Source organism: Psittacula echo (assembly GCF_963264785.1).
Source record: "Psittacula echo genome assembly, chromosome: 26".
NCBI lineage: Eukaryota > Metazoa > Chordata > Aves > Psittaciformes > Psittacidae > Psittacula > Psittacula echo.
Genome location: NC_137761.1, coordinates 1,760,443 through 1,770,254, shown reverse-complemented (window position 1 = coordinate 1,770,254; position 9,812 = coordinate 1,760,443). Strand labels below are relative to the sequence as shown.

At 63.7% G+C, this 9,812-nt stretch overlaps 1 protein-coding gene across 2 annotated transcripts; it reads left to right on the top strand.

The window, feature by feature from the left end:
• The first annotated feature begins 675 nt into the window (after positions 1–675).
• On the top strand, positions 676–9,635 carry DCAF8 (DDB1 and CUL4 associated factor 8). Of its 2 annotated transcripts, XM_080634815.1 has the most exons (14): positions 676–802; positions 1,538–1,580; positions 3,312–3,382; positions 3,454–4,139; positions 4,853–4,993; positions 5,160–5,254; positions 6,156–6,266; positions 6,933–7,005; positions 7,228–7,285; positions 7,371–7,478; positions 7,768–7,898; positions 8,387–8,506; positions 8,599–8,715; positions 8,802–9,635. In XM_080634815.1, exons 3-14 carry the CDS (start codon positions 3,334–3,336, stop codon positions 8,913–8,915), a joined length of 1,803 nt encoding a protein of 600 aa, XP_080490941.1. In that variant the 5' UTR covers positions 676–802; positions 1,538–1,580; positions 3,312–3,333; the 3' UTR covers positions 8,916–9,635. The 2 variants fall into 2 exon arrangements, with proteins under 2 accessions (XP_080490941.1, XP_080490942.1); XM_080634816.1 differs by lacking the exon at positions 8,802–9,635 and having other exon boundaries at positions 8,591–8,715.
• The last annotated feature ends 177 nt before the right edge of the window (positions 9,636–9,812 follow it).

The window sequence follows — 9,812 nt, the reverse complement described above, 5'->3', positions numbered from 1 at the left end:
TAACATGGGGGGGGCAGAGTGACCCTATAATAACGGGGGGGGGACCATGATAACATGGGGGGGGTCACATGGAGACCCTACAATAACATTGAGGGGGGCACTAATAACATGGGGGGGGGCAGAGTGACCCTATAATAACGGGGGGGGGGGCCACTAATAACATGGGGGGGTCACATGGAGACCCTACAATAACAGTGAGGGGGGCACTAATAACATGGGGGGGGCAGAGTGACCCTATAATAACATGGGGGGCACAAGGAGACCCTACAATAACATTGAGGGGACACCAATAACATGGGGGGGGCAGAGTGACCCTATAATAACGGGGGGGGGACCCTGATAATATGGGGGGATCACATGGAGACCCTACGATAACGGGGGGGGTACACTAATAACATGGGGGGGGCACATGGAGACCCTACAATAACATTGAGGGGGAACCCTGATAACAAGGGGGGGCCCTACAACAACAAGGGGGGGTCTGTGACCCTACAATGCCATTGAGGGGCACCCGAAGACCCCACAGCAGCACTGGGGGGGGCACATGGCGGCCCTACAATAACTCACGGGGGGGGGGGGGGAGTCGGGGTCGCCGTTGCCATGACGACAGCGATGTCGGGCCTCTGGCTGTCGCGCGGGTGTCGCGCAGCGGCGGCCCCCCGTCGCCGTAAAGCGCGGCGGCGGTGCCGTAAGGCGAGCGGCGGAGGCGGCGCAGTAAGATGGCGGCGTCGGGGCCCGCAGCCGGGGCCCGAGCAGCGGCCGCTGCCCCCCGAGCCTGAGGGAGCCGGCACCGCGGGACCGGGTGCGTGCGGGGCCCCCCCCTCCGAGTCCCCCCGGGCCCCACCGGCGGCTCCGGTACCGGGCCCGAAGCACCTTCCCCCCCCCCCCGCACCGGGCCGCGGGGGACGGGCCCGGGGGTAACGAGGGGGTCCCGGGGCGGGGGCCGCCAGGCCTTCGGGGGAGGCGGTGGCAGCGTCCGTACCCCGGGGGTCAGCGGGCATGGGGGGGGGGCCCGCTGAGGCCTGAGGGGCGCTAGGCCTCGGGGGGGCGGCCCTGCGGCTTTGGGGGGGTCCCTCCTGCACCCGAGGGGGTCTTTGCCCCTTTCGGGGGGTCCGTGCTTGTGCGTTTGAGGGGGTCCTGTCTGCCTGCTGTGGAGTTTCTTCCCCTTTGAGGGGGATCCTTGCGCCTTTGGGGGGGCTGTTTTACCCCCAGGGCAGGTTCCTGGTGCCCTAAAGGGCTCCTCAGTCCTTAAGAGGGGTCTGGGGCTTCTTCCCCCCGGTGCCCCCCGCGGATCAGGGGCTTCCCTCCTGGCCCCAAGGCCGGTCCCTGTCACCTTCATGGTGTCCTCGTCCCTTAGGAGGGTGCTGAGGGTCCGTGTCCATCCCCCCCACGCCGTGGGTGCTGCTCCCAGGGCTCCTTCCCTGGTGCCCCTTGGCCCCTTCCTCGTCCCCTCCCTCCCAGGACAGCTCCCGTTGTCCCTGGGGGGTTCCCGATGGAGCAGGGGTCGGTCCCTGCTTTAACCTCTTGTTCCCATCAGCTGCCAAGAAACCTCCAGGCCTTGTTCCTGCAGCGCCGTGCAGGTGAGTGGGACCCCCCGGATCCATAGGGCTGCTCCTATGGGGTTCTCCAGCTGGTTGGGCTTTCCTTGCCCTTGGGAAGCCAGGAGCATCCATCCTGCTGCGAGCTGCATGGGAAGGGCAGTGCTTGAGAGCTGTGGGTAAATGCAGTGGGAGCGGGGTCATGGCATTCCCTGTGGCTGGAAAAGCGTTTGGAATGGTGCTGCTGAGGCCTGTGGGCGCTGGGGAGGAGGCAGGATGGATGGATGCATGGATGGATGGAGGGATGGAGCAGAGCAGTGAGGTACTGGAGCTGGTTGCTGCATGGAGCAGGGCCTGTGTCCCTCTGGCTCCCAGCGTTACAGGTTGGGATGGAGCTCGGGATGGAAGGAATTGCCTCCTGTTGGAGTTGCCGGCGCTGGTTTGGGGTCTGGAGCCGGATCCCCGTGGCTGTGACACGCGGAGCGGCGTTTTCCAGGCGCTGGGAGCTCTGATCCAATCCGGATGTTGCCTCCGGGGCACTGCTGCGGGTGCTGAGCCTGTCCCAGCCCCGTGGTCCCATCTCCTGCCCCTGGTGGAGGCTGAGACAGAGCAAAAGGCACAGAACCTGGTTTTCTCCTCTTAGAAGAGCCCTGAGGGGAGGGACTGGGGGGTGTTGGGTGAGGAGAAGCTCCCCATGAGCCATTAGAACCCCCCCGGGTGCTGGGAGCACCCCCAGGGCAGGAGCAGGGGCATGGGGGGGATCCTGCCCCTCTGCTGCGCTCTGTGAGCCCCCCCCTGCATCCTGCATCCAGAGGGACACGGAGCTGCTGCGAGGGCTGGAGCAGCTCTGCCATGGGGCCGGGCTGAGAGAGCTGGGCTGGGGCAGCCTGGGCAAGAGAAGGCTCCTGAAGGGGAGAGCTCAGAGCAGCTCCAGGGAACCTGGAGGGGGGCTCTGGGCGAGGGATGGAGAGGCAGGCCAAGGGGAATGGCTTTAACCTGCCCGAGGGGAGACTGGCTGCGAGGCCCGCAGCGGACAGCAGGGTCAGGATGAGCACCAGCACCCCGGACTGGTTCACCTGCGGGATCTTGAAGCCCTTCCCCATGTCCCAGGCCTGCAGGAAAGGAGAGACAACAACAGCATTAACCCAGCTCCCTGTTTATGTGGGTACAAACCAGGCACCCCAAACCCCAACCCTCAGAGCAGAACAGTGCCCAAGCCCAGGCTCTCCCGGCTGGAATCCCCCAGGAGCACAAGGCTGCAGCGTGGCTCCGCATGCGATGCTCCCATTCCCGGATGGAGCAGCAGGATCGTGTCCTGCTGCCCAACAAAGAGCTCCTCCAGAGCTGCACAAACACGGAATGAGCTCCACAAACAGCTCATCCTGTGCCGTTCCCAGCGGGAACCTGCCAACGGTGTCCAGCGGGAGCAGCAGCCAGGGGAGACCTTAGAGCAGCTCCGGTGCCTAAAGGGGCTGCAGGGAACCTGGAGAGAGGCTTGGGACAAGGGCCTGTAGGGACAGGCCAAGGGGAATGGCTTTAACCTGCCCGAGGGGAGACTGAGCTGAGCTCTTAGGCAGAAGCTCTTCCCTGTGAGGGTGCTGAGGCGCTGGCCCAGGGTGCCCAGAGAAGCTGTGGCTGCCCCATCCCTGGCAGTGTTCAAGGCCAGGTTGGACACAGGGGCTTGGAGCAAGCTGCTCCAGTGGAAGGGGTCCCTGAAAAAGACCTGGAGGAGCTTTAAGCTCCCTTGAACCCACACTGGCTCTGTCCCCGCAGGGTTGAGCGCTCCAGATCCCCAATGTCGGACAAAGGCAGCAGCATGGACGGGAAGACGGACATCGTGAACGGTAAGGCCACGGTGGGGCCCCCCCTGCGCCCGGCGCCCCGGTGTCCCCTCATGGTGTGTGTGTGCCCACAGGCAGCTTGTCCAGCAGCCCCGAGGAGATGTCGGCTGAGGAGGGCCGGGAAACCTCCTCGGGCATCGAGGTCGAGGCCTCGGACCTGAGCCTGAGCCTCACGGGCGACGACGGGGGCCCCAACCGCGCCAGCATGGAGACGGGCCGGGACACGGACACGGAGAGCTCGGGCGAGGAGAAGGACTCTGACAGCATGGACGACACCGGCCACTACTCCATCACCGAGGAGAGCCGGGCCCTGGACCGCTCGCACTCGGAGGAGGAGGAGGAGGAGGAAGAGGAAGAGGAGGAGGAGGAGCAGCGGGCGCAGCGCCGGGCCCAGCGCAAGCGCACCAACCACGAGCAGGACTCGTCGGACGACGAGCAGGCGCTGGAGGAGTGGGTGTCCTCGGAGACGTCGGCGCTGCCGCGGCCGCGCTGGAGAGCGATCCCGGCGCTGCGGCACCGGGAGCTGGGCTCCAGCAGCCGCTTCGTGCACGAGGCCTGCGGGGCCCGGGTCTTCGTGCAGCGCTTCCGCCTGCAGCACGGCCTCGAGGCCCACACCGGCTGCGTCAACACCCTGCACTTTAACCAGCGCGGCACCTGGCTCGCCAGCGGCAGCGACGACCTCCGCGTCGTCGTCTGGGACTGGGTGAGGAGGAGGCCGGTGCTGGAGTTCGAGAGCGGCCACAAGAGCAACGTTTTCCAGGTGAGGGGGAGCTGGCATCCAGGAGCTGTTAGGGCGGCCGGGGCGGGGGGGAAGGTCATGGAATGGGTTGGGAAGGGCCTTGGGATCGTCCGGTTCCACCCCTGCCTCACACTAGAGGAGGTTGCTCCGAGCCCCGTCCAAGCTGGCCTTGAGCGCTGCCAGGGATGGGGCATTCACCGCTTCGGGCACCCTGTGCCAGCGCCTCGGCATCCTCATAGCAAGGAACTTCCTTATCTCCAGTCTGAACTTCCCCTGTTCCAGTTTGAACCCATCACCCCTTGTCCTGCCATTACAAGATCGCAGAATCCTGGAATGATTTGGGTTGGAAAGGACCTTAAGATCATCCAGTTCCAGCTCCCTGCGTCCAATTCCAACCCCAACCCCTGGGCAGGGATGTCTCCCACTCGAGATCCACTGTGGTGGGCAGCAACCTGCTCCAGACCCCCAGAATTCCAGCTGGATGATGGGGCAGGAGGAAGGTGCTGGTGATAAGAACCCTCAAATCCCCCCTCTCGGGGGGTTGGATCCCCCCAGGCCCCGCAGAGCTTCCCTCTTCCCACCCCTCCAACGTGTCCACACCGTGGATCCCAGCTCCCTGTCCTTGCCAGGATGGAGCTGGGGCTTTGCAGCCATTCCCTATGGATCTGAGCTGATGGCAGGGGGGTGCTGGCAGAGGTGCTGCCCTCGGTTGAAGGCCACTTGCTCTCTTCCAGGCCAAGTTCCTGCCCAACAGCGGTGACTCCACGCTGGCCATGTGTGCCCGGGACGGGCAGGTCCGGGTGGCCGAGCTCTCAGCCACCCAGTGCTGCAAGAACACGAAGCGGGTGGCCCAGCACAAGGGAGCCTCACACAAGGTGAGCCCTGGGGGGGGACCCCCAAAACACACCCCGGGGTCCTCCTGGCTCGGTGGGGCCGGCTCTGAGGGAGACGAGGGCTCCGGTTACCGGTTGTGGGGACAAACGGGGTCTCGCCATGTTGTTGGGGGAAAAGGGAACCAATGGCCAAGTCTTTATCTTCCAGCTGGCCCTAGAACCGGATTCTCCATGCACTTTCCTATCGGCAGGTGAAGATGCTGTCGTCTTCACCATCGACCTGAGACAAGACCGACCCGCCTCGTGAGTATTGTCCTTCCTGTTCCCATCCCCAGGGATGCTCCACAGGGAGATCCGGGGTCTAGGAGGGGGCTTTGGCCAAAGAGGGCTTGGGTTCTGCTGGTTTCGTGCCTCTTTGGTGGGCAGCAAGTGGCAAAGGGATGTTTTGAGGCTGTTGAATGGCGTTGGCTTCCCCAGGGGCAGCCCCAGAGCGCACACACGGTGCGGGTCCTTCCCTGGAGTGTGGTGGGACATTGGAATGGCTTGAAGGGAGAAGCTGCCCCATCCCTGTCGGTGTTCAAGGCCAGGCTGGACCCAGGGGCTTGGAGCATCCTGCTCCAGTGGAAGGGGTTGGAACCAGAGGAGCTTTAAGGTCCTTTCCAACCCAAACCATTCCAGGATTCTCTGAACCTGGCTCGTTAGCCAAGGGATTTGAATCCCCCGGGATGGGACCGTGCTCAGACAGGGAACAGCAATGCCCCGCTGCCAGGTCCAGCACCGCGTCCACCTGCATTTGGTCTCTGGTGCTTTTCCAGTCTCATTTTGGAGATGCTCTGGCTCTAAATCCAAAGCTTTGGTGTTTGGGTTCATTCCTCCATGCAAATGCTTTTGGCTGGAGCTTTCCCTGTTTCGTCGCCAGGACAAAAACCCCGCCGGGGCCTTTCCAAACCTTTAATCCCAGTATTTGTGTCCGTGGAGCTGAAATACGGAGCTCCTGGGGGAAGGGGGATGGGACTGGGTGAAATCCGGGCATTGTTACAGCGAGATGGGTGAGGGGAAGATGGCAGCAGAGCGCTTCTGCCCTGGCATCCATCCCACGCTGCCTGTGCAGCTCCTGCTGTCCCAGCTGGAGCCTGCTTGGAATTGGGGGTGGTTTTGTTGTTGTTGTTGTCGGGTTGTTATTGTTCTTGTGCATGTCTTCAAGGAAACTGGTGGTGACCAAGGAGAAGGAGAAGAAGGTGGGTCTCTACACCATCTACGTCAACCCCGCCAACACCTACCAGTTTGCTGTGGGTGGCAGAGACCAGTTCATCAGGTGAGTCCAACCAGTGACCCCCTGGTGCTAACGGATGGGCTCCAGTTAGTGCCTCCAAACCCCAGGCGCAGGAGCACGGGGTGGGATGGAGCAGGCTTCAAGGCCAGGTTGGATGGGGTTTGGAGCAACCTGGTCCAGTGGGAGGTATCCCTGCCCGTGGCAATGGGGTGGAACAGGAGGAGCTTTAAGGTCCCTTCAACCCAAACCATTCCATGACTTGAGGATTAAAAGAAGAGGATTTGGATGCTTTGAGGTTTAGCCCTGGATCCTCTCTCCCGGGATCCATCCATGGGGATGACAAACCCCATTGCTCCCAGTGCACAGCAGCATGGGATTCAGGCTCCCTGGCTGGCTCGGTTTCAGCACCACAGGTGCCAGCCACCATTCCCAGTGATCCCACCCCCATCCCAGCTCCCGGTGGAGCATCGCTGGGCTCCCCATGGCGTCAGCCACGCTGGTGGCTGGCACAGGAACGCTCCCCGTGGGCTCGCAGCCTGCTCAGCGCTGGGGTCGTTGCTCAGAACCAGCCCATGGCATCGGGGCAGTGGCAGAGGAAGGGTGGGGACATGGAGCTGCTTTGGCGGCGGTTCTGGCTGAGCCAGGCTCCGTGCCCGGGTGTCCCTCCCATCCGGGACCAGCACCGCATTCCTGCCCTTCTTCCCGCAGGATTTACGACCAGCGGAGGATAGATGAGAACGAGAACAACGGCGTCCTCAAGAAGTTCTGCCCACACCACTTGGTAAGGAGCTGCTGCGGTGGTGTCACGTCCGGAGATCCCTCGGGAGCACGAGCAGACGGCTCCGGGTTGGGTTTAATCCTTGCTCCAAAGCTCCCAAAGGCTCCAGACTGGCTGGTGCCGTGCCGGTAGCGTGCCCATAGCATGTTGGTAGCGTGTTGAGCTCCCAGCACGGCTGTGAGGAGGAGGATGAGGAGGAAGCAGAGGTGTCTGTGCTCTCCCCAGGTGAACAGCGAGTCCAAAGCCAACATCACCTGCCTGGTCTACAGCCATGACGGCTCCGGTGAGTGACCACCGGGACCGCAGCACCGGAGCCGGGGGGGTTCAGCACCTCCACGTGCTGACCCCTTCTCTCCCGTCCCCCCCAGAGCTCTTGGCCAGCTACAACGATGAGGACATTTACCTCTTCAACTCCTCCCACAGCGACGGGGCCGAGTACATCAAGAGGTACAAGGGACACCGCAATAACGCCACGGGTAAGGGCAGGACCCCCCCATGCCCCCAGGGAGCAGCCAAGCGGGAGCATTCCCAGCGTTTGGGGAATTCCAGCTGCTCCCGGTGCTTGGTTTTCCTTTCCAAGCCCCTTCACACAAACTCTTCCTGGAAGGAATTGAGTAGTTGTGATGGTGGGGATGGAAGAGCCGCGCTGGTAACGCTGGAAACCCTCCAGCAGCGATGGGATTCATGGCAGGGAGGGAATTCCCACTGGGAATGGTGCCCAGCTCCTGCTGGCCTCATCCTGTGCCCGTTTCCCTCTTTCCCAAGTGAAAGGTGTGAATTTCTACGGCCCCAAAAGCGAGTTTGTGGTGAGCGGCAGCGACTGCGGCCACATCTTCCTGTGGGAGAAGTCCTCCTGCCAGATCGTGCAGTTCATGGAAGGTGACAAGGGCGGAGTGGTGAGTTCCCGGCTCCTCCCGCTCCCATTCCCTGCATCCAGCCGCTTCCCGTCCTGTGGGTCCAGCCCCTTCGCATCCCCTGGGTCCAGCCCCTTCGCATCCCCTGGGTCCAGCCCCTTCGCATCCCCTGGGTCCAGCCCCTTCCCATCCCCTGGGTCCAGCCCCTTCCCATCCCCTGGATCCAGCCCCTTCCCATCCCCTGGATCCAGCCCCTTCCCATTTGCCAGCACAGGGAGAGCGGTGTGGTCCATGCATGGCGTCGGCTCCATCTCATGCCTGGTGCCTCCTGGCTGGGGACAGTGGGGCCCTCCCTGCTCTGGTTCTGCCTCATCCAGGCGCCCACATCCCAACGGATCCCAGCACCAGGGTCCCTCACGCTCACCCCAAGGGGGTGCTGGGTTGGGAGGGGCATTGGGGCACCCATGGGGCCACCCGATGAGCGCGGGGGGGTGCCACAACGGAGCTGATGCCCCCCCCCCCCCCCGCAGGTGAACTGCCTGGAGCCCCATCCCCACCTCCCCGTCCTGGCCACCAGCGGCCTGGACCACGACGTCAAGATCTGGGCCCCCACAGCCGAGACCCCCACGGAGCTGACGGGGCTCCGGGAGGTGAGACCCGCACCCAGCACCCTTTGTTGGGGGGGGGGAGGGGGGGGTGTCAGGACCTTGAGCCCCCCCCTTGACCCCCCCCAGTCCCGCAGGTGATCAAGAAGAACAAGCTGGAGCGGGATGAGGACAGCCTGCACCACACCGACATGTTCGACAGCCACATGCTCTGGTTCCTCATGCACCACCTCCGCCAGCGCCGCCACCACCGGGTAGGTCCCATGGACGTGTTTGTGCCCCCCCCCCCCCGCCCCCCCAGCCCCATTCACCCCTTTCTCCTATGTGTGCCCCCCCCCAGCGCCGCCGCGAGCCGGGAGCCCCGGATGCAGACTCGGATGAGTCCCCCAGCTCCTCGGACACCTCGGATGAGGAGGAGGAGGGCCCGGACCGGGTGCAGTGTATGCCATCGTGAGCACACGGACCCCCCCCCGGACCCCCCCCCAGCACCGCGGGGGGGGGGGGCTCCGGCCACGCACCGCCCCCACTAACACATGGAGCTTTGGATTGACTTAAGACCCCCCCCCGTGTCCCCCCCATCCATCCTCACCCCCCCCCCCATGGCACAGCCTCACCTTGGGGGCCCCCCAGCACTGGGGGGGGGGGATTTTTATACCAATGTCCCCCCCCCTTATCCTGCTTTCGGGGGGGGGGAACCCAACCCTTGGCCCCTCTCCCACTTTTCTTGGGGGGGGAGCACCCTCCCCTCGTGCTCTTCAGGGCTCTGCCCCTCCCAGGGGGTGAGGGGGGGACACATGGGGGTGTCCCCCCCCCATTGCCCCTCATTGATGGGGGGGGGTCGCAGAGCGCTGCTTGTCTGGTTTGTACATATCAGTGATTTGCACTTGGTGTGGCCCCCCCCGAGCCCCCCCCCAGCCTTTTTCTGTTACTTTGACAGAGATTGAGTCATTTGCGGGGGGGGCGGGGGGGGTGTTGGGGGGGTTTGAGGGGGGGGGGTCACTGTTAGAGGCCTAATTTTATATGTGTTCAACCCCCCCCCCGCGGGGAATCGATTGTAAGAGTTGAATCTATATTATATATAAATGCAATAAAGCAGCCAAGAGAGGCCCCGTGTCCCCCCCAGCGCCCCCCCCCGTGCCCCCCCCCGATGTCATCCTTGTGTGTGCCCCCCCCCCCCATTCTCCCCCTTTATCTCCTATTTATGAACTTGGGGGGGGGGGGGTTTGAAGCAGGTCACTGTGTGTCCCCCCCCAGGTCCCAGCAAGGGGGGGGGGGGGGGAAGGGCCAATGAGGGGGGGGCGCGGGGGGGGCGGGTTTTAGCTTTTATTAAATAAAATATATTAACATAAAC